Source organism: Pipra filicauda, unplaced genomic scaffold, assembly GCF_003945595.2.
Source record: "Pipra filicauda isolate LSUMZ 115617 unplaced genomic scaffold, ASM394559v2 scaffold220_size1292976_pilon, whole genome shotgun sequence".
Taxonomy (NCBI): Eukaryota; Metazoa; Chordata; class Aves; order Passeriformes; family Pipridae; genus Pipra; species Pipra filicauda.
The window spans coordinates 1,041,138-1,065,765 of NW_024104333.1; the positions used below are offsets into that span (position 1 = coordinate 1,041,138).

The 24,628-nt window shown below is 45.6% G+C and overlaps 1 protein-coding gene across 1 annotated transcript in view; it reads right to left on the minus strand.

Moving 5' to 3' along the window:
• Positions 1-207: 207 nt before the first annotated feature.
• The window catches only part of IGSF11 (immunoglobulin superfamily member 11), a 101,964-nt gene continuing 77,543 nt past the window's right edge, over positions 208-24,628 (minus strand). Inside the window, exons 2-7 of the mRNA XM_027748250.2 lie at positions 7,606-7,769; positions 6,221-6,428; positions 5,285-5,440; positions 4,139-4,261; positions 3,757-3,907; positions 208-3,029 (exon numbers count right to left, since the gene is read on the minus strand). Coding sequence (XP_027604051.1) covers positions 2,579-3,029; positions 3,757-3,907; positions 4,139-4,261; positions 5,285-5,440; positions 6,221-6,428; positions 7,606-7,769 — 1,253 coding nt within the window. The 3' untranslated portion in view covers positions 208-2,578. The remainder of the gene's footprint in view (positions 3,030-3,756; positions 3,908-4,138; positions 4,262-5,284; positions 5,441-6,220; positions 6,429-7,605; positions 7,770-24,628) is intronic.

Consider the following 24,628-nt stretch of genomic DNA (forward strand, 5'->3'; position numbering starts at 1 on the left):
CAATGTGTCAGACTATTATGAATGAGTAAAACAAGTCTGTAGAACCTGGGCTCACTACCAAACTGGCTGGCCCAATAGCATGTAGCTCTTAGTTGCATGGTCACTGCTTACTGCCAGTCAAATCAAGGATGAGTATTAATAGCCAAATTCGTTGTAGTTACAGAATTAGATAGGGGGAGGAAAAAAGCAGCAGTAGGCAGTCAGAAGTCCTTTTTTTATATGAATAAAGTTTTATTGAATTTTATACAATTAGAAAGAACAAAGAAAGAGGAGCAAACAGTCTTATGGAGGGTAGGAACCAAAAGAGCTTTCCCAGTAGAGGAGGGCGCCTGCTGAGGGCAGTGTTCCTGTAAATGTCACACAGGGGTTGTTACAAAAGCAGAGAGAATGTGTCTGAGCTTTTCTTTGTTGTTTTTTCTCCCCTCCCACATTAGGGTTTCTAAAGCCACTCTTCTTCCCCCATCAATCTTACCACCCAGCAGCAAAGTGAGCAGATAGGCAGGAAAGAGGACTGCTCCAGTGAAATGTGTGTGCACACACAGAGCAACTAATGCCAGCCTGCACCACTGCAGGGGTTTGCACCCATTCCACCCATTCTGGATGGAGTTGTGTAGAGGGGGAAGGAAAGGAAGTTGGATTTCTCCCTCTCTCACTCTCTCTCTTTTTTTTTTTTTTTTTTTTTTTTTTTTTTTTTAAGCAAAGAAGGCACAAAATCTCAGCCAAGTTTCAAACCTAGTGCTGCTTGGGAGCTCCCAGCCTCCCAAAAAGCCAGTGTGTCCATATGGGAACCCAGCCCTCACCTCTTCCTCCTCTTCCTCAGAGTCTGTGCTTTCATTTGAAAGGTACTGCTCAGGTAGAAGGCCCTGCCCAAGGTTTGTGCACTGCTAGGGAAAGTAAAGCCGTGCCAGGACAAGGAAAGTGGGGATGAGGAAGAATCTGTTGGCTTAAACAGACCCTTTTTCCAATGTGAGAACTATTGAAAGTCACCTGTGATTCCCCACATTGCTTTTCCAAGAGCAGACCTGTGAGGGCTCTGGTGCTTTTGGAGGTGATCATTGCTTTTTCCTGTGCAAAGGTTGGTGTTACGTGGGAGGGCCAAGACATCCATACAGACATGGCCTCTTTGAGCCAGTGCTCTCTAGGAGGCAAAATCCCAGCCCTGAGTCCAGCCCTCCAAATGGCATCAGATTCCTTCAGAGGTTTCAACTCTTGGCTTTGATTAAGGCTATTTAGTTGCAATAGAAAAAAGTAGAGATGCCAGCTACAACCACCTGCCTGACTGCAAGGAGATGGCAGAGCCACTGGCAGATGCCACCAGTATCAAGTCCCGGGACATTGAGGGAAGGAGAGACAGAGATATAGCATGTGGGCCTCCATTACGCCTCCGCTTTCTAAAGAAAGGTATTTGCATACAAATCCTGCCAGCCTGTCTGTGCACATGGGAGAGCAGAAATGAAATCTCTGATGCCTCTGAAGGCCCCAAGACTGCCATGTGCCCTCCATGCTGGCCAGCCCTGGATATCCTGATGAGCAAAACCCACCAGGCAAACATCAAAGCTGGGGTTTGAAGTCACTTGTCCTAAACCAGAGCAGCCCAGGGGAGTGGATGCCTCATGAACCTGCTTGGTGCTTACCACACCACCCGGCTCCTCTCTGCCTTCTGAATAACCCCAGCAACACCCCAAGAAAAGAAAAAAAAAAAGAGATGCAAGCCCTATAGCAGCAGCAGCAGTGACACATGGAGTGTCTCAAGGAAAGATACTCACATGGCTTCATCCTCCACAGCTATACATAGGGCTCTGGTGGCATCCCAACCTAATGCAGGAAAAACACCCAGCCTGAGAAGGACCTGCATGTATCTGTGTGTGTGTGTGTGTTTGTCTGCGTGTATCTTGAGGTGGGAGAAGAACTGCAAAAAGTAAAGACAAATTTTCCCCAGTCCACACCCTCACCCAGCCATCCCCTTGGCCAGGCTGGTGGCTGTGCCTTCATCTCGCTCCTCCAGCCTGTCTCCCATGCCCCCTCAAATCGGGCCCCAGTGCACTATTCTCCCTAATCTGACAGGCAGAGCCAGGGACATGGAGTGGGAGCTGGGGCTGCTCAGCCTTCCCTGCCCAAACGCAGGCTGTCGTCCTCTTGGAAAAAAAAATAGCAATAACAACAGAAAAAAATTAATATATATATATCTCCCCGAACCTCCCTGAAAGACCCAAATGGATGGAATCAGTCCCCAACAAAACCAACAGGAAATAAAAGCAAAAGTTCCCTCCAAGGTCAGGTCCAGGTACATATCCCAGCTGGGGCCCAGCAGCTGGGGAACAGGTCCCGACCTCTCTGCTCCTCTGGCCTTGGCACATCTGTGGTGTCCATCAGCAGGAGGAGCTCCAACAGCTGTGGGGAAAGCGGCTTGGACAGGGCTGTCCCACCAGCTGGCAGTGGCCTCAAGCAGGGAGGACAGGGTGGAGAGGTTAAGTGTGTGCCCCCCTTCTGCCTCACTGCCTTTCAGGAAGGAGTAGGGTCTCTTCGCCCCACCAGGTATGAGAGGCTCCTTGCTCAGCTCTCAGCAGCTGACACGGTCCTACACAAGGGAGCCAGCCCGGCTCTGGGCGGGCACCATGACGGGAACAGCCCCGATCCGCTCCAGCGTGGCCTGACTGACTGCATAGGAACGGGTGTGTGGCAGCCGTGGCTTCCTGCTGACTGAACCATTGCTCCGGATCACCTCCTGAGGGGACGGCGCCGTGCTGGCCGTCACCACCAGTGTCTTAGGAGGAGCCGGGGATGGGTGGCCGCCGTTGGCATAGACAGGGCGGGCACTCGTGCTCCCTGAGCGCGAGAAGGGGGGCTGGTGAGCATTGTTGCTGTTGCTGAAGCGGGTGAAGGAGTCTGTGGCGTGGTTGGCTTTGGGGTCATTCCAGTAGCGGCTGTTGTAGGTGTTGGAGGAGGTGAGGGTGTCGTTCTCTGATGAGGACGCGTCGGCATGGAACGTCTTTGCGGCAGAGGAGCATTTGGGTGGCAGGTCATCCTCCCTGGGAAGGAGAAGGTGTGAGAACACATAGAGGATGCTGCCTCACTTGCCCAACACCGCCCCCACCACCACAATGCTGGGGTGAAGGAAAGCACCAATGTGAATCAGTGTTGCTCCTTGACCTGTTTGCTCCCCCCTCTGTGCAGGACCCACCTCTGTGCACATTAATTGCTCCATGTGACTATCACTGAGGGAAATGACCCACGGTCACGTGGTTGTCACAGCCACTGATACTTCGCAGGCAGTCAGTATGACTGTACAATCAATGAAGCTGATCCTCAAGGGAGCTGCAGGATGCTACCAGAGGGAAACCCTGTGATTGTAACATGAGAGAATATCACAGCTGTATCTCCAGAGCTTTTCCGCTATCACTGTCTGGTGTTGTGGGTGAGGATTCCAACCATGCCACTCTCCTACGGAGCTAACAACATCAAGTCCTCTCCCTGTTGCTGGCAGAGGGGTTGAATTAGATGATTTTTAAGGTTCCTTCCAACCCATGTGATTCTATGAAGCCAAAGCTCTCATTAAAGGCAATACTGAAAAAAAGATGTGTTGTTACATTCTTCATTTTCTCTCTCCACTTTCTGGACATATATGGACATCTTTCCCTGACCCAGGGGAACATGTCCAGGATTAGCAAGAATGAGATTTCCAATTCCCTTCCTGCCAGCAACAGCTTTTGCTGCGTGATCAGAGGTCCCCTGCCATCAGCTTTCCCTCACCCTTACCTTATCTCATTTGGAATTTCCTCCTCTTCTTCTTCTTTGTGTTTATTTTTCCAGTAGAACAGTGCCACGGCCACCAACACGATGCAAACAACGAGCACAACGGTGCCCGTGGCCACCGCTCCTGCAATCAGGCCAATACTCCGTGGGTGGGCTGTGGAAATGATTGAACAGAGCATAGAGGAGAAATCAGGGATTGGCTGTGGCCATCCATGAGTATTTGAAGCTACTGTGGCTTGAGAGGGGGGAAAGGCAATGTTCCCATTCCAGGGCAAAATTATCTTCTGACAGAGAGGCACATGGTGGCTCACAGCAAACATGGTTACACACTTTACTGTCACAGGACAGAAGCTGGTGGCCAAGCCTCCCCTGGCAAAATACTTACGTGCAATGACTTGCAGGTCCAGAAGGCAAGTGCTGGTTCCAATGGCATTTGAAGCCACACATTGGTAAAGACCTGAGGACACAGTGCTGATATTTCGGAGAGTGACAGTGCCCTGGACTTGGTCTAGTCAGAGAGAAAAGAAGGATTTAAATCCCTCCCCCCCTTAAGGAAAACCGTGAAAAGGCAAAGCCAGCAAATAGAGAATTTTGGTGTGAGACTCTTAAGAGAGAAATAAATTAGGAAATAACTTTGAGATGGAAGCATTGTGCGTGCACAGATACACACAGAGACAAGATTAGGTCTTAAGGAGCTTACACTAGATGTTTCTTTTTCTTCTGATAGATGAATTTCTGCAAATGAAAGCTTGGCATTCTCAGTATTGTGTGATAACAGGGAAGAAAGAGATGTGAAAAAAAATATATACATATATATATATATGCATATATCCATATCTACTTGCTAAATTCAATCTTGCTCTGCAGAACCCCTGCTCTCCCATCCCTGGTCTCCCCACCCCCTGCTCTGCTAATTTTCCTCATTCCTGAATTACGTAAAACTGAAAGCTTGCATATTCTTAAAATACAGCAAGATAAAGGGCAAAAGCACAGCTATCACTTGATCAGGACACCTAGGCAGAAATTTTATGGGTGGGACTTGAGGCTGGGAAATACCAGTTTGATCAGAGCCTTGCTTTTACACACATCTGAAAAGCAGCTCTGGCAGTAATTTATTGGAGAATGGTGGCCTCAGTGTAAGAAGCTGTCACTATTTTCCTGGGATGATTCTGCCTCTCTTCTTCCACTTTCCATTCTATGAGCCTTTCATTTGGTTTAAAATGCAGGTGAGTTGGTAGCTGAGATTTCCAGCCACGTGCCATCATCTAGCAACCACTTTCTCTCTCTCCCATCCAACTCAATCCTTGTTTTTCAGTGGGAACATGTTTCTGTACAGAAAAACACCGTGATCATTTAAGTGACCTCTGGAGGGTACCTAGTCCACCATGGGCTTTAGGAATCTTCGTTCCAATAAAATGACCATGCAAATGATGGCAGACACTCAATGAGCCACGCCACCTCTGGCAGCAAAGACAAAGGAAAACCCAGGCTGTCACCTGGGAAATAAGAGGATAATCAACAGAATGAGCACCTTGTGTGGCAGTTGGGGGCAACTTGGGAACATTGTCCAGTTTCTCCCAGAGGTATGTTGGTCGGGGAATGCCTTCTTCTGAGCTGCAGGTCAGTGTGATATCGCTGCCCACGTCCAGGGACCCCTGGATTCTGCAAAGCGGGGCAGAAGGAGGAACTACGAGAGAAGAGGGGAAGGTGATAGCATATCAGGACATACAACCAAACAGCGGAGTGCAGGCTCACTCTGGACATGTGCTGCTGGGGAAAGCAAGGACACCGGCACAAGCTGACAAGGGGACAAGACTGAGGCAGCAAACAAGAACCCATTAAGGTTTGGGGGGTGACAATTCACACAAAGATTCCTGACCCACCAGCCCATCAAGGTTACAGACTTTCACAGGACCCAGCTCCCTTAGATCTTTCCCTTGAGAAAAAGGTGAACATTTCTGTCTTTGAGATAACAAGGATGGTGAGAGCTAACAGAGCTGCAGACAAAATTTACTTTGAGTGGGTTTTGCATTCATATCCCTAAAATGGCACTCACTCTAGAGTATTTAAAATCAAAGGGAGCATCCAGAACCAACTGCTTTCGTGAAAAGGAAGAAAAGATCTAAAGTAATCATCTTTTCTTGTTGCTATGCACAAAACTCCTACAGTTCCTTCAGCTGTCCAGGGTGCCCTTGTACTTTTTTCATGCTTCTTTGCAACTCCGTATCACAATCCCACCACAAAAACTCTCTCCATCTTATTTTAAACTTCATTATATGCTACCTGCATATGGAGTCTATCTGCCCTACAAACTCACACAGTAGCCACAAGGCAGCCTATCCCTCACCACAGGGTGTGGGCTCCAATGCATACACTACCATATTGCTCTGTTATGATGCACTGCCATGCACAGAGGATCCCCTTGTCCCTGTTCCTCCCCTCTCCCCCATAATACCAATAAACACACCCAAGACAGTAAGTCCAATGACTCCAATATTCCTGACGCCTCGGTCGGGAAGATTGTTGACCAAACACTGGTATGTGCCAGTATCCGATAGCTGAGTGTTGTTGATGAAGATGGAGGCACTGGTGGTTGGCATTGTCACAGCAAACCCCACTCTCCCATAGAACTGAGGTGCACCACCAAAGATCTGACCCCCTTGGTAGAGAATAACCTAGAAAAGAAAGGAAGGCTCAAACAACACTCTGCGGGAGCTGAGCAAGAAGGAAGCACAGCAAGCAAAACATGGGCTTCCAAAGCCAAAAGGACAAGTTACTAAAGGATCTCTGAATAAACAGACCTAAATATATATCCTAGCAGAGGTGTTTTCTCCAAAAGAGGAACAGACTCTGTAGCACATTTTATGTCAATAAAAATGTTCACAAAGGTAACAGACAAGAAAGATACCCAAATCTTCTGACATAGCTGGATAGGTAATACCAGCCTACTTCATATAATAGTCACTACCCATCTGGTCAGGATTGATGTACAGAAACAGAGACTCTCTCCAAGTCAGTGAGTACTTTGCTGAAAAGTATCTGCGCAGTGGACATTATCATTTTGAGTCTCAGCCAGTAAGATCCTGCCATGATTTGACATTGCTCACTGAAGATCTTTGGGATGAACTGAATGACAGGCATTGCAACCTTTGAACCTGCACAGTCTCTACCAGTCAGACTGTACTCAGACCAAATCCCTGAGGAGCAAGTACTCTCCAGTGTGGGTTCTCACACTGAATACAAAATGCGATGAGGGCAGTGTGAGCCAAGTCAGATGTATTTCAGAGAAATGGCATTCTTCTGTTGTCAGAGTATGTGGGCAAAAAACAGGCCAGCAGATCTCAGGTTATGATTCTTGTGCCCACCATGACACACTCTCATTTGTTAATGTTCATAAGAATGGACTTGCATAAGCAACAGACAGTGAGAAAATAAGAAGGGAAGTTAAAGGGGTGATAAGTCTATGAGAGGTTATGTGTTACAGGACATTTTACACAGATTTCACAGGTTTAAGGCTGCAGCTACTCCCAGGCCCTCCAGAAACCTGGATTACATCCCCTGTGCTCTTTTGAACACACAAACCACTAGAGGTCCAGGGCAGCAATACAGTATCACATACACCTGCCCCAGTTGCACATCCAGCCAAGGCAGCCAAGAACACAATGTGCATCTGCTAACTGAGCATTGAAGAAATCAGATTAATGTAAGATCCAGAGGGCATGTTCAGCAATGAAGGGATAGTGAAATTCTGGGACAACCAGAGACTCAGCATTGTAAAGGGTATACATCCCAAAAAAGGTGGGGAACGGGAAAGCCTCAAAGAAACACACACTCCAGTAAGAAAGGACCTACCTGTTGAGGTTGGTTGGCGTTAGAAAGAGGAATGACCATCCAGATGACATTAAGGTTAGTGAGAGCAGCGTTAGTGGTGAAGGTGCAGGGCAATACTGCTGTCTGGCCTCGGGCAACCTGGATACTTCCTGAACTGACAGAAACCTCCAGAGGACACACCAGACCTGGAAAGAGAAGGACACACAGTTCAAAGCACTGCAGGTGGCCCCAAACACTTACAGGTCATGACATCAGCATCCTATTCTTACACAGCTGTACTTTACCAGCTACTTAGGGCTAAAAATAATTATACTCCTTCCTCACAGATCAGACTGCTCTCATGCAGATCATTTTCACAGACAAATGCAGATAGGTGGTCCTTTAAAGTGAGAGCACTCTGGTTTTAGAGGCTATGAAAACAACTGGGTTGGCTTTGGTGGCAGGGAAAGAAGTAGAAGAGCAACCAAGCTGTGTCTGAGAGATAATGAAATATGTTTTCAAACCCATCAATACCCAACATCAGTGAAACAGAAAAGGAAACTGCAGTCTTCACCAAGGGGTAAGAAGAGAGAAACACCGTTCTCCCCTGACTTCTAGGCCTCATAGAGTCCAGCATGACCAGAAGTATTTTAGTGATATTTTTAATTTAAAGGGTTAAAAGCCAAAATATTTTCCAGTCCAGGCATTTCTATTTAGCTGGTGAAAAATGACTACTGATAATGGAGGATCTCATAAAGTCTCACTAATTTTCCAGCATTTCCACCATTCACTTCTTTGCTTTCCACACAATCTAGATAGAGCTCAAAGCCTGATAGCCCCAGCTACCCAGTGCAGCAGCTCAAGGCTGCAGTTTTAAGATTGCAAGTCACACAGGGAAATCTCTCTGTTCTTAACACCAAAATCTTATCAAATGAACCAAGGAGTTTCCACCACTATTTTGAGTAGCACTAAAATTTTTTAAAACATCTTTCCTCACAAAATCAAAATAGTGACTACAAAAACTATGTCTCTATATGATAGCTCACCATCTTCTTGTTCAAACCATGTGAGAGGCTACTGGAGGAGAAGGCAAGGAGTTTTCAAGCTCCAAGATAATATCAGAATACTGTTAACACTCAGGTGCAGTCTGTGGGCCACCCTATTCTCTTGCTGACTCAAGGAAGGGCTGCCAGCAAAGTTTCTATTTTCTGCCAAGACACACTGTTTTGCTGAAGGTGCAATGTTTCATGAGAATAGTTTTCTATCTGAACTACAAAGAAATTGAACAGGCTAATGTCTGAGAAAAAGCTGAGTGGTCTCCCACATACTTGTCTGCTGCGATCCTTCCCACACTACCTTAAAGAGATGGTGTGCTCAGAGGCTGGAAGTGCTGACCTTCAGATGCTACAAATACAAATTTTCTAGCACTTGAACAGCCTATGATGTGTTCCAGGGTTTGCACTGACTGTTCTGGAGCTGCAATACCCCAGGACATTGTGAATACTCAAGCACCTCCTCTGAACTTCTATTCCTTCCTCCATATCTCCCATCTCCAAAGCCCCAGGTAGTTCAGGGAGGCTCAAAAATGGTTCAGAATAGAGGTAGACAAAATTCCACTTCAATCTCTCCAAGTGAAATTCAAGGGAAAGTTTCTTACTTTGGGGAAAAACAAAAACAAAAAACCAAAAAAAACCACCACAAACAAACAAACAAAAAAAAACACACACCCCCCCCAAAAAAAAGTCCAAATTTCTTCACAGTTTTGGGACATATTTAAAAGTATGGAAAATTTTGGAAATTCATAGGGAAACATTTTATCACCACTGGTAACATCGCAGAGAATTAGGTGGCTGGATGAGGAACAGCTGGTGAAACCTTAATCCACCAATCTCCTATGCAAGGCTCTCAGCAACAAGCAGAAGTAAATAACTTGAAGAACCAGCAATAGCAATCACCCTTATTACAAGGCACCTGCCTTCCAGTTGTGTCTGTGGGCAACATTCTGGGAATGGATTTGGACTCCTCACTTTCTTATGGCTGGCCAGGCAGTGGCAGTAGCCCAAAGCCCAGAATTGATCCATGTCAACTTTGGAGATGCCTCCTACTGAATATGACCCTGACAAGGAATTGTTTTCTGCAGGCCTAAATTTGAAGGAGGTATTGCCATGACTACTCATCCAGCCTGGCATCACCCATGTGCTAAACAGTGTGCAGGGATTCACAATGTTTTGAACGTTTATTGGATTAACCTCTCTCATCAACATGGTGCAGAAAGCTCTTCTACCATGTTTGGCATAGATATAATGAGAAGCTCTCCACGAGAGGAAAACAAATTTCTCATCTAATTTGGAACAGCAATATGTGTTCTTCAGTCCCATCCCTTATCCCTTCCTTTTTTACCCTCTAAGAAAACCCCACACATTCAAATTATTGTCATTCAGAGAAAGTAATACTTAAATGTGAGTATTCACTAGGAATAAATTTACTGGAAAAGTTACACTTCATAGTTGCCTTTGCAGGGTTAGTTACATCAATCACTCAATCATCAAGACGATGAGATCTTCATGCCTAATCATCCTCTTGCTACTCCTAATATTTATTATTAGTTGATTGTAAACATCCCGCAGAATAACGAAAACACTAAAATAGAACATACATAATTTAATCACTGTAAAAATAATTGTCAATACATTTGAGGATTTCCCAATCTACTTATGAACAATTTAAAAAAAAAAAAAAGGAAAGAAGACACATATTCCTTTTGCTCCCAGTACCCCACTCATCATCCTGCAACACCTCATAATTTCCTCCCCCTTTTAAGGCGCCACAGCATCCCTTTTAATTTTAATGGCATGGAGCAAGGGAGCACTAAGGAAGAGCTGAGGTCTCCATCAATTTCTTTTGCCAAGGGGAGCTGCTTCGAACCTGGCTTGCAAGATGGACACCCCCACACACACCATACTGTCCTGTCTCTGTCTTGTTAAAGCACCAGGCAAGCCAGCTCCTCAGACTTACCTTTGCCTCATACATCCCAGAGTTGCTCTTTGGCCTGGGATGTATACAAGGCAGGCAGCGCTCAAAGACAAGAACTCTTTTTGTTAAGCTAAATGGCGTCTGCAGGGCTACGGCTGGGGAAAACACACACAACCGCTTCTGACAAGTAAGCTTAGACAAGGCGACAGGAGAGTCAGGAGACCAAATGTAGGCAAAGTCCTCTTCCACCAGCATAAACAGGAAGGTGGCTGGTGTGTTAACACAGCTCGGGGGGGGACAGTACTGCAACACAACTCCTCTCCCAGGGAGACAGCTGAAAAAGCAAAGATCAAATCCTCTTTGAAAGCTACAGCATCTCAAGACTACTAGGAAATGTAACACATTTACACGCGCACTTGTCCATCTATGCAAGTATCTGTGTGATTGCATCCTTCTACACCAATACTCATGGCCCAAAACACAGATGGATGCACACGAAGTCACATACACTTATATACCTGTATACCTGGGGAGATACATAGTAGAAAAATTCAGCCAAATTATACACGTTTAAACATTTCAAAATTAGGAGTTGCAAAAATGTGGCTTTGCATTAATGCAAGAGGAGAGAGGCAGGGGAGAGAGGGAGGAAGATATTTCAAATTTAGCATATCTATTGGGATAAGGATTTTTCAATTCAGCCTAAGGAATGAGAAGTTGAATTCCCCTGAGTAGATATAAATGCAAATATAGATATATGCACACAGATACAGCCCAGTCTACTGAGTCAAATTACACATAAGAGGTCAGAAAAATCAAGCAAAGGATGTTGTAAAGGCTCTCCTTTTGCATAGTTACACAATCCAGATATTTTCTAAGCATTCAGAAGTTTAATGACTTTTGAGAGACAAGGAATCGATCACCACCAAACCGTCTCTCAGAATTGGATTACAATGGCCATTACACTCTCTCGTATATGCAGTCTCTTTCTTACTTTGTAATTAAGCATCCCTGTAAGTAGCATGCCTGGAGGAAGAGCAGGGTACACCACTGTCAGCAGAAAGAGGAATGGGCCCTTCCTGTACGTAGGACACTTTGATCTTAGCTTGATTCAGCAAACGATGTTCTCCTTTGATCCCGAGGCAGCAAGCTCCCATCACTAATTACAACAGATGCTCCATTTTTCTGTCACCTCTCAGGGAACCAGTCAGCAGAACAATGTTTTGGCTACAGAGGCACTTTCAGAATTTCTTCATATTTCCAAGATCAAGTATTATTCTGGCAACAGATCGCTGTGATTTCATTTTTGATGGCTCACTTCCGTTTTTTCAAGTGGCACACTCAGCTCCCTCCCCTGCATTCATGAAGGAGTCCATGTAGATACTTCATACAACATGACACAAGCATGTAGGACACAGTCCCACAATGACCATTTGCCTCCCTGCTGTGTATAAGGAGTCAGATGCTGCTACATGTTTGCTAGCTGCCTTACAAGGGTTGCAAGCCTCAGAAACCTAAGAATATACCAGATACAGTGAAGCTGAAAGACATGGGCATATCTTAGCACTTGACTCCTTCTAGTTTGGCTGAAAATGTTCCCAGATCTCACTCACTGCCACATCTCTCTGCCAGAGATCACCAGCAAGACCAGCAGATTACCTTGGCTGACAGCCCTATGAGTGAAATAAGGACTTCCACCGTGATCACATCACTAGGCCAGGTTGTAACTTGAACAGCCAGCGCACAATCACCAGTCCATATCACCATGACGGCAGATGCTCAGAGACCACAAGGCCCACAAGGCTGAGACTGTGCCTTCAGGAATCACTGTAGCTATTTCACTCTGTTGAAGCTGTGCTAAGGGCAAGTCCTCCTCTGTTGGATCACACCCAGCACCCGGTTTTCAGAGGCAAACATGCTCACCACTGGCTGGGTTGCAGTATAGCGCAATAGAGAGGGTCTTCCCCCACTATATTTGTCTTCAGAGTGTTCATCTCCCAGGACCTCAGAAAAATAGAAGGTTTTTTGGAAGATCATTCATATCATGAAAGTCAAGTTCCTGCCTTGCCTCACCTTCTGACGGACACTCTCTACTTTGCAAGTACCCCCTAGAATTGTTGGTAAGTCAACAGCTTTTGGCACCTGATAGCAGCAAACTCCTGATACTCAAAGGCAGAGGCAGGGGTACAGGTTCACTCTGCGGTGCTGGCAAGCCAGGGAAGCAAATGAGCAAGGGAGGAAGGAGGGAAGAAGATGTGAAAGGCATGGAAAAAGCTTCAGCTGTCTACATTCTGCATCTCCAGACCTCAAGGGAAAACATGCAGAAATGTGTGTGGCTGGGGGGAAAATGAGAATAAAACTTCAAGCTGTATCAGTTTGCATCTGAAACCCAGGGAATGGCTGAAATGGCTCCCCACCCCCCCCATCCCAGAGCAATTAGCAATCCTGTTGCCACATACTGGGGAAGATACCTTTGGCAGTATGACATTTTAGGTCCCTCATTAGAGAGGCAAAGATGAGGTCACACAAAAGTTCCAAGAAAAGGGTAGAAACACAATGTTCCATCTGGCAACTGCAGGCTATGGAGGGAGAAACTGCAGAGCAGTCTCATTCCTGAGATGAAAAGAAAACAAGGAGCTGTGCCTTTGGCCTGCCTCACAACTTTGAGTCTGGGAGCAAAGATACCTCCTGTGCCAAAGAAGAGGAATATCTCCCACTCTAAATGAGCTGAGGTACATTGCAGACTCAACACACTGAGCAGCAGCAAAATCTACAGTCCAGAAAGGAGAGACTCACAGCTGGAGAAGACAGTGACAGATGCCAGCAATACTTCTGTCACAGGACCTGCTTGTACAGCAACCGGAAGGAGCCTGGCTTGCAGTTGCAAGCACGGATGACACTAAAGTTATCCAGACTGATATGACAGCATTCAAACTGGCTGCTCATCAAGCTGCTTGAGTACTGGTCTTGCCCATTCGCACCGGGGAATGAGCATCCTACTTCATTCCAGATGTGCTATAGTTGCTAGTTCAGAATCTATCTAACCAAATGCAGTGTTTATCCGGTCTAGTATCTGGAGGCAGCTTGCAGCAGACTCCATCCTGCTTGTAGAACCGGCATCACCAAACACTCCAATGGAGCACAGATCTTGAACTTGAGCCCTGCAGTGTTTCTTGCCAAGAACTAGACTGAGTGATCAGGGATGCTGGCTACCCATAAAACTGGTAACACTGACCCTTCTTCCTTGGCATTTATAACCTCATCTGAAATACACAGAAAACTAGCAGGGAAACATCCTGTTGACCACCCCACTGTGACCTCAGCTGTTGACCTGGTGAGCAGCGGTCACTACCACCCCTGCCATCTTCCCTTTTAGAAATAGGTCTTTCTCTGCAGGCCGGTTGGGAGGATGATTTCAAACAACTGGCTGATTGAGGTGACATAAAGCATATCTCCCTGTGCTGACCTCCCCAACCTGCAGCCATAGGCAGAATGAAAATTGGACTTTCAGACCAAAAAAAGGCAGGAAAGCTTTTAGCTGTACATACTTCAGGAATGGTGTCAGTTCTCTTCCATGTCCTTGTCAGAGGAGCTGGACTAGCTCTTGCAGAGGTAGAAAAGGGGCTCTCATGACACACTGAGGAATTTGATTCCTTTCCTATTTCTGGGACAGACTCCCTGGGTCCTGCTGACCAAGCCAGTCAGCCTCAGGTATTCTCAGCGGGTCCCCATTAGTGTGAGATCCTCGTGTGCTCAGGTTTAGACCTCAAGAGTTTGATTTGCTGAATTGCTGAGCCCTCAAATCTGCTAGGGGAATCAAGAGGGGCTGTGCTCTCCAGGTAGCAGAGATCACATGATGTTAAGCTCTCTGAGCATCTGAACAGTGCTTTTCCAACAGATCTTAATGCTTTTGTTTAATTAGTCACAGTCTTGAACTGCAAAAGAGTTTTCTGAAGTGTGAGAACATAATGTTTGAGCAGCTTGCTAATATGTGCTGAGTGGGAACAAGAACCCAAATCTGGTTTACAGATGCAGTGTCAGGGGGCCAATGACCCAAATGGTCCTTTCCAATTCTAGGCTCCTGCTGTGCTCCCAGTACAGGCTTCTCTTATGTGTTTCTATCAAGCCTTGCTGAAGCTGCCAGGGGAGCTGCCTTCCTCACAGCTCCTGCTAGCTGGGATGGATGCCTTGCATCTTTGCTGCCCTGAATGCAGTATGCATGCAAGTTAGAGGTAGAAAAACAACTGCATTGTATTATAGCAAGATTATAAAAATACAAAGGGACAATGATAGAAACAAAAATAGCATCTACAATGACATTAGCTAGGATAAAACTAATCAATCGCTGTGCTCTGGGCATGCATTAATCCCCTTTCCATGGTTTAGTGTTGCACAATTAAGTACATTATGGAAAGTTTAACACTTCCTTCCGATGCATGCAGCACTGGCTGGAAACAGAAACTGCTGCGATCTGAGCTGGCAGTCCTTGAATTTACAGCATTCACAGAGGACTCAAGGAGCAGCTGCACTACTGAGGTCGGGGAATTTTTTGCTTTAGTAGATGAGTAAGGCCAGAGAGGACCCAAGGGGGAACAGAAACTCAAGTGCTTGCTCATAGTTTCCCTGAATTGAGAGTGGAGGGGTATGTAAATCTGATTCAGCCCATTCTGTGGGACCATTTGGTGTTGATTTTGTCCATTCCTGACTGTGCCCAGAATTGGAGTCATCAGTGACTCACACCTCCAGGACTAAGGTGGGTAAATCAGGAGCATGCAATCTGTCTACAGAAGGTGGCTTAAGGCCACAAAGAGACAGTATACACAAGGTACTAACAGAGTGGTGTGTCCTTGCAACAGGGTGCCTGTCATTTCCTTCCCTGCTCAGGTCCTCCAGAGATGCCTGAAGCATCATTTTCCAAATTGCAGGCACAGACAAGGGGGAAAGCAAAAGGTTAGCTGGGCACAGAAAGGTATCTTCCTATTCTTTGTCTTCTACAAAGTTGAGACTGGCAAACACAGTTCTTTCTCCTTCACTCCTAGTTCTGTCACAGATCAGCTCTAAGGAATCCTTTTGCAGGAACTTAAGATGTTGTCATCCTCTGCTATTTGCCTTGTTGCCCAGCACAAGATTATTTTGGCCCAAAGCCAGCAAAGGCAGAAAGGAAGCTGTGCCTCCCTCTCACAGCCAGGCATGAAGCAGCATAACCTGCTGAGGAAGGTGTGGGGAGAGGTTAACTTGCTTTGCTGTGAGAGGGGAAAGCTGCATTGCAGACACATTGTCCTGTTCTGCTCACTGCTGTAGTAGAGGCATTATCCAACAGTAATGACTGTCAAGGGATGGAAGCATTTTGAAGGACCACAGCCAGTTACTTTAGCTGAAGTGACTTGGAGATGAAAGCTTATCAAATGTTCATATAAGCACATTTAAGGTGAGAAGCTCAGCTTGAGTTTGCAAAAAGCCTGCAGCAACAGCTCAGAGCTGCAGACTTTCCCATTCATCTAGCTCAAATGCCAACTTAAACCTCCCACATCCCTCCTCTTAATTATCTTACTGCTTGTCACAGCACACCAGAAAGGAAAATGCACCTTTTACACAAAGATTTTTACCTACATCTCCTAAAAGAGGAAAAAAGCACAGAATAGACTGAGAGCAGCAAAGGCATACATTGGCTTCATTTTCCTGAAGCAGGTTGCAAAACCTCACAAGAGCCAGCTCTTAACATTTGGAAAGCATCACCATGGCCAGTCATTGTCCCTGAAAGCATCCTCAAGCATCCCCATGGGTATCTGTAACCACACCTGAGGCCAGATGAGCCCAAACATGAAAAGTACAGGATGAGGATGCATGGGATAAATTGAGAGCTGCATCTAATTTGCTTACCCCAGAGCGTGAGTCTAATTAGAGCTCTTCCCAGGATCTAAAAGCAAAAATAGGCTCAAGTTCCCCCCTCCCTGATCCCATTTCTTTGCTAGCATTCTCCCAGCACAGCCCAGTCAGCAGAGATGTGTCACGCTGCGGATCAGTGCCAAGTGCTGGCAACAACACGTGACATTGCTGACACAGCAAAGTTGTCTCCTTCAGGAGAAGGTATCCACTGGTGCCTCTGCAAGAGAAATGTATCTGCTCCCAAGACTGGGGAACAGAGAGTCAGGGTTAGGAAGCTGAAATTAAAACAGGTCGGCAAAGCTCTACTAAGACACTCACTTCTATTTTCTATTTGCCGAGACATAAAAAATACATTAACAGCCCAGCAGCTTTGTAAATGATTTATGGTCAAAAGAATAAATTTCTTCCTTCTCTGCTGGCTAAAAAAAAAGAAAAAGGTTGCAACAGTGATAAACTGCTTAATAAGGGAAAACAACTCAAGGTTTAAATATGTTCAATGGTATATTGAATGGGAAGGACAGAGCCCATAAGGAATGAGATTAAAGTCCAATAAGGGGAGCTGGCACAGGGGAAGGCAGGATGAATGGGTGCGCAGGCTGGAATATACAACTTTTGTGTGGTGGGGAAAAGCAGGAGCATGGGGTGCAGCTGCCTGAGACAACCATTGTTAGGTCAAATTCCAGTGCAAATAGTCTCAACCCATGTTTCAACCAACTACGTTTACCCAAAGCACCAAGAGCTATGTTCATCCTCCTCCAAAAGGAGGAAGAGCAGAGGGTGATTGACAAAAAAGAGACAGAGCTTTCCCTATTAGGCACAGGCTGGGTTAAGATCCAGGGACATGCTGTGTTGTGTTTCCCTCTCTGACGGCACCACTGACATCATCTGGGAGTCCTTCAGGAACCTTAGGTGGCCACATGAAACCCAGGGTTTACTGGTGCTGCTGCATCTTCCAGAAATAGTAAAGGCAGCAAGACAGTGGAAAGACAATTCATCCACCCACCCAGATGTTGATGGGCTCCACAACAAACAGGAGTGCACCCACACACGCAGAGGTGCTGTATGACACAAAGCCACTGAGACCACAGCAGGGCTTGGATGAGGACTCCAAGAAGGTGGGGCTTCCTTTGTAGGCAAGCTGCCCTGCAAGGGGGAGAGTGAAGGCTGGGCCAAACCTAGATCGAGTTGGAGAGGAGCTGGGGGCACCTCCTGGAAGGAAGGGCTCAGGGTGAGGGCTGTGAAGCTGCAGTAGCAGTATGGGAGCTGGGATTGTGGTTAAGGAAGTTTAGGGGACCATGGACAGTGGGGTTTGGGAATATGGAATAATTCCCAAGAAATGGCCTCACTTCTCCAAGACAAATGCAGGGGAGCTCCTCCAAATAATTCCTGTGGTACCCACCTTACCTGTCTTGCCCTGTTACCAGGATATTCCAGAATCATCATCACCCCATGATTGCTTATGATGATGGCCTAAGGGGTGTTATGATGGGCTGGATCCTTAACAAAGGACTGCCTAAGACACAACAAAATAAAATTAAATAACTGAAAATGAAAACAATCCCCAAGGAGACAGAAAGCAGCCCTTTCTGAGAAGAAAAGTGTTCATTTATAGACTGATGCTATTCTCCTTGAAGTCAGGAAGGACTGTCACCAGAACGAGTGTCAGATTCTTAAAGGATCTGGTCGAGCAATCCCCAAGTTTTGGTTGAGGCAATGCCAACATGTTGGCTATCTGTTTTGTGTCTTGTGCATGAAATGCTCTCATCCTATGCAGTTCACAAGCTTTGTAAGTGCAAAGATACTTGGCCAGTGGTCTTTGTTTTTCTCCATGCCTTTGAGCTCCCTAAAAATTTTCCTGCTCTGTGAGTTGACTGTGTGTCCTGCTTCACCAAGGCTGCCACCTGCACGGCCAGCAGACTGCCCGCATGGAGCTGGGGCTGCTCGACCAGACACTAATGCCCAAGAGGATTTGATATGTCCTAGAAATTCCACTAAAGGCAGTTAAGTTAGTGGAAATATATTTAATGTTTAAAAACTAAGCACATGTGTAAGTATCTTGCCAAATTGAGGCTTAAAGGTCTAATCACATTTGCATCCATTTTAATAAAAAAATTCCTGCGGCCCGCTGGTAGGAGAGAGAGCCTTTAAGTGACAGTGTGCAAAATCACAGTGGAACTTCCCTGTCTTACATGTGATGCTCCAAACAAGACTGACAAAAGCAGTCGAAGTGTCCAAAAGCAGTCAGATTGAAACTAGTTTTCATGTGCATATTCAAAGACTTTAGACTTCCATATCTTAAACTCTATTAATCCCAAACTACTTTGAATTTAAAACTATTAAAATTATTAAAAACAAGCAAACAGAAAGGAAAAAAAAGGCAGGCTCTTTTTCATTTAAATTGGAAAGAAACGAAAACCCAAATTTGTCTTTTGCTCTGGCAAATGTCAGGTCAGTAATTGAATGTTTCAGATTATGAGTTGAGCTGTCTGAAAGAGGTTGTAAAAGGACAATTTTCCACTGGGAAAAGAAGAGTTTTCATTAAAATCAAAATAGGTTGTAAGAATATCAACTTTGATGACATTTTCAGTGAGTGAAGACAAAATGAATTACTTTGACTTCCCCATTTAATTATGGTAATATTGGCACACTTGAGTTCAATAAGGTAAAAACACTTTATTTCAGTCCATTTAAACTTTTGCCATATATTTAGATACTACATAAATTCTGACTTTGCATAATTTTATGCAGTAACAGTACAGTGTATACAAACGTGCATACTTAATATGCTAGGGCCTTTCAACATTATATGAATTGTATCTTTTCCCAGTGGAAATCTCCCTTGATTTTTGGTCCTTCTATTAAAAAATCTGGACTCTCACTGTGATGGGAAATGAAACAGAGAGGGTACATTAGGAGTTGCCTGCAATAGACATCCAGTTTGTTACCAGCTTTAGGTACAAACAACTCCCTCACAATCTTCTCACAGAAATACGCAGAGTTCTGGAGATATAGATGTTTCCATGTGAAGTTTGGTCGTCATGTTGCTCAAATGGCCAGTGTCAAGCACAGAGACTTCCACACATAAGCCACAGGAACACATCTATTTAAGCACTTTGCAGTCCTTTCTCAGAATGAGTCAGTCCATGCTCCCTGTCCCCTGAAAGCACCATCTTCCCCATCTCCCTACACCAAAACCCAAAGCTTTGGTACAAGTGCTGCTGACTGTCCAGCCACTTGGGCTATTCATTCTCACATTGTATGGTGGAAGCAGGACAAATAGATGAAATGTACACAGTCAGATTAATACAAATCTGCTGTCCATCTGCAGTGTGTCCTTTTGGCATGTGGGTAAGTACCAGCACAGGGCGCAAAGGGAAAGAAGTCCCAAAGCTGGGAGGCCCTCCCTGCTCATGGGGTACACAGGCTTGAAGCATCTGCAGCTCTAAGCATCCAAGCTAAGATCACTGAGCCTGACTGTTCACAAATGCTGTGTGTTTTCACCTCCAGCCAGTGCCAGACCTCAGGCACTCTAGTTGGGTACCCAGCACAGTGCTGAAAAAACTCAAGTGCAGAAAGTTGCACTGGTAGCTCTAAAACATGACAGGAGGTAAGGCTCCTGGGCAATGCAGTCTCCATTTTGCAGTGAGGAAAACCAAGATGGAGAGAGGGTATAACTCACCTAAACACCAAGCAGCAGGTCAATGGCGAGACAGGAACAGGACTTCAGCACCTGATTCATGGCCCATGCTCTGCCTATTAATCACTCTCTCCACCACTGTACCAAGTATTAGTATTGATTTCAAATTAACACACACAAATCTTATCGAGGAGAAAAAAAATAACCAAGAAGTTTCACTATGTTCAGCTCTATTGGAGGCCAACATGATTCCAAGAGCAAACATTTTCTGCTAGCGGCCCTGCCCCAGAGCTCTCCAGGCTGGGAGGCACAAAGCAGGTTCCCTCAAGGACATGTCAAATGCTCCAAACCTCTTAAGTAGCTGTTCAAATAACATAGAGTACCATCATAACCTGCTTGAGATGCAGAAAAGAGACTTTGCAAATGCAGCTACTGCTGTTGCTGTACATGACGACGTGCCTCTCTCCTTAGCACCTTATTTTCTCATGCCAAGATCTGAGAGTTAACGACAGGTGACCAAGCCTCAGTGCTGTCTGATTTTATGCTTGCCCTCTCTTCTTCCCCTCCCATGATGTCCTAAATTCCCTTTTCCAACAGCTGCTAACTTTTGCATACATAAAACTCCTACAAGCTTCCCTTGTCTTTTAGAGTTAAAGTCTCAGGAAAACACTTTGCAAATTTTCACTCTGTAACAGATGCAAGAAGTTGCTTATGCCCAAGTAGCAAAGTACACAACTGCTCTGAACTAACTTTTTTTTTTACACAGCTGGCTCAGTTTTTCACACAGATGTTGTTTCTCCTGCCAAGTCTAAGAGCACACAGAGCAGCATTAATATGAAAGAGCCCACTTGGACACTGGTTTAACAACAAGTGAAAATTCCCCAAGCACAGCCTGTATGCTGAGTTTTCCCTTTACATTGTTTGGTTTTCTTGGGGGGTGTTTGTATGGGTTTTTGTTGTTGTTGTTTCGTTTGTTTGCTTTATGCACCCAGGGGGAGATTAAGAGAAAAAAAAAAGAAAATGTAAAATAGAACAAAACGTAAGAAGCTACTGAAGGAAGTTTTAACCTTTCGGGGGTAAATTCCCTTTCTGAAATTTGAAACACACATGTTAATCTTTAATGTTAAACCATGGATTAAAAATTAATTTGAAAATCTCACAGTTTGGAACAGTTACAAGTCCACTGCATTATTAAAAGCTCAGATCAGTGCTACTCTGCATAAAGAAGTCTCCCCAAACTCTTTCTTTTCTCTTGAAGCCAAGAGCAGGGGCTCGCTGCTCTCCCCATGTATTCTTAAAGCTCAGAGAAACCTTGTTGTGGTTCCCAACAGCTGGGAAAGGCTCATGATGAGAGTCTCTGGGTCCCATTTCAGAGTACTGCCACTCTCTCTGCCCTGGGAAGCAAACCCAGAGCAAGAGGGAACAAGTGGAAGACTTGCGAACAGCACTTCCCCGTTTAGCAGGGCTTAGCTAGTGAGGCAAGGTCACAGCTTGGCTCAATTTGCCCAGTTGTACCTTTCTGAAACCAAATCTTATTCACAGGCATCAAAAATATCACTGGCTTCAACCTTCATCCAAGTGCCTTGGAAATGCTGGCAGGGACTCTCACCAAATCTGCAGGTGAGCCCCAGTGTCGAGCTTGTTTGTGCCTGCAAACGCCCCCAGTTTTAACAGTGATGTGGGAGGCACAGCCCTGAGGAAAGTACAGTCTGTGCCTGACAAGGTCTGGGCTGCCACAACTCACTGTGGCAGAGCAACTGTTCCAGAGGATTCACCAAAACATTTTGCATCATGGAAGGAAGAACTGTTCCCAAACTGCCCTGTGCCACCCTGATACAAAGGTTCTCATTTCGGAACACAGAGCACGAGGCTGAGCCCTCAATTTTACTTAGTTTTCAGTGCTCCCTTTTTGTTTGCCTGGAGGGGGAACCAAGGGACCAGGCAGCATATGCAGAGGTGTTTTTACAAGTATTTTTGGAGCCATTTGCTCTCTTACCAGCTGCTGTCTTACAGCTCTGCTGTAGGGTGAGCAGGAGGTTTCCATCTCTGGAGTGGTGGTACCACGTTGTTTACCGTAAGGGTTAAAACCTTCTTTTTGAGCATCATTGTTTTTAACAGCTGCCTCAGCACAGTTATGCTAGCAGTTACTATCACGAAGCAGCCTTTCTCCTACCCTCTTTTTTGCACTCTCAGGCTCATTTCCTTCCAAATTCTCCACCTGAGACCATCCTCAGGAGGTTGCCTTCACCTGCAGCCAGCTGGGTCCATGCCAGATGAACCACCGTGCCAGCCGAGGTGAGCACTGCTCACGTACCTACTGGGTGAGGAAGATGCTTGGGCAGCCAGTACAGCTCTTGGAGGGGGGTGTCCCCCTCAGGGAAGTGCTGATGCCTCTCTGACCCTCTAGATGCCGTCAGAGGAGAGGACATCTCATCTGCAGTCGAGACTGTTACCTGCTGTGTGGTAGGTGCTGTGTGGTAGGTACTGTGTGAGAATGAATATGCTGTGTTGCCTCACACAGTGGGCAACCCTGGTATCACCAGGCTCTGGGTGAAAAAAGAAGCAATCTGTCCCTAGTTTTAAATCAGTACTTGTATACAGAAAGAAAAAGAAATAAAAGGAAAAAAATGCACAGAAGAGTTTAAACACATACAAATCACACTTATCTTTCCCTTGTTTATCATAACTTTTCCTGCCATATCTGCAAATGAAAATAATAATAGTCATTGTAGTAGAATCGCACTTTGACTTCTTTCCCAGATTCTCTTCTTGTTCACCAGGCAGTGAAGTCATTGTATCATCAAAACTTCACAGAGACCTGGTTTTGCAGGAGAAGCACCACCAAGAAAGGTTTTAACAGCTTCCCATGGAAGCTGGGAAAACAGAAGAGGAATGGAGGAGAGGCCTCCACTTGCGGAAGGGGAGGGACAGGCAGAAGGATAAAAAGGTGGCAAATGTCCACTATATTTTCAAGAATGGAAAGCAGAGAAAACAATTATGAATGAACACGGAATTCAGCACACAAAGAGTCCTGCTCAGGAGGCAGATGTGTTCTGCCAGCAGGATCTGAGCACCCCTGGAATCCAGGGGAGGTAAGGAGCAATAAACCCTAGTGACTTGCCGATGCTTGTGCAGAGCCAGACATGAACCCAGAGCCGAGCTTGATAGTTCATCTCCCAAATCATCTCTCCTTCCATAAATTTAGTCTTCTACTTTTAAACTCATGTGCCCATCAAGTCAGATTACAATTAAGACTCTGCAAGTATGGCAAAATATATTCATGAACATCTGTTTGAATAATAAGCCTGAATTTGCTTTAACAGTATTCATCCGACCTGGTTTCCTTGCCTTCTGCAAGTGCTCACACCAGCTCTCCCCAGTTCAAAAATGACAACATGAGGGAGAAGCTGCTGCACACGCTCAGATAAACATGAAGGTAATTTTACCTGGTGGAGGAGGGGTTTCCAGCCCTTGGTGCAATCTTTCAAGGGTTGCAAGCTGCTTTTTGGATTCCATAAAAACCAGCTAACATAAACCAACCTAAAGTCAGAAAGCTAAAACTTACTTCATCAAAGTCTGGCCTACCACCAAAAAATCTGTATGTGGCTTTGAATCTTGGGCTCTGCAGTTTGGATCTGCTGGGAGAAAAGGGGTAGTAGCTTGTGCTGAGGTCATACATGCTTCTGCATCTGGCTACTCCCAAGGTAAGGGTGAGCATCCCTCCCACTCCTCATACCACTGTATCCCCCTCAGACCTGCCAACATAACTGCTAGTGTAATAGCTCTCCCACACAGCTTTGGCAAAAAGATCCTCATTAGTGGGTAAGAGCGAATTTTTTTCTACCGTAGGTCACACTGAGAGAATCAGGCTCAAGAGCAAGAAGGCAGGCAGCCGTGCTGACGATGTGAACTGATGGTAACCTCTGGCAGGGAAAGGGGAGCAGGGACAACCTCTGACCTCTCCATCCATCTCAGCAGCAGTCCAGGCAGTACATCTGACTGCCACCTCGCTCCCTGCCTCCATTTGCCTGGCTGGGAACTGGGGCAGTGTCCCCTCACCCCACAAGTTCTTTGTGCTGCTTGGGCATGTGGTATCAAAGGAAAGTAGATGAACAAGCAGAGAGATCAATGGAAGGAATAGAAACCATACCCTGAGGCCTAGATACTGTTTGAAAGCAATAAATACTCAAAGCAATAGATCGCAAACTAGAATATGACCCCGGGGGAAAACATTTCTTGAAAAGAGAGAGTAATAAATGCAACAGTGTACACTTGATGGCTACTCAGAGAGAGATTGTGGAGTTAAATCAGCATGGCTTAAAACACATACCCCACAGAGATAGGTGGAAAGGCTGCCCACTGGATGCCTCTGCAAGAGCCCCATATCTCCACAGCTAATTTGGTTATCTCTAAACGAGATGTGGAATGGCTAAAGAACAATACAGCAGGACAAGAGTAGTCTGTGAGCAGGAGGAACGAAGAGTTGGAGAAAGACTAGCACTACACTGGGTAATTCCTAGAACCACAGAAGCTCAGGAGTTGTCTTTTAATGCTGCCGCAGGGATGCTA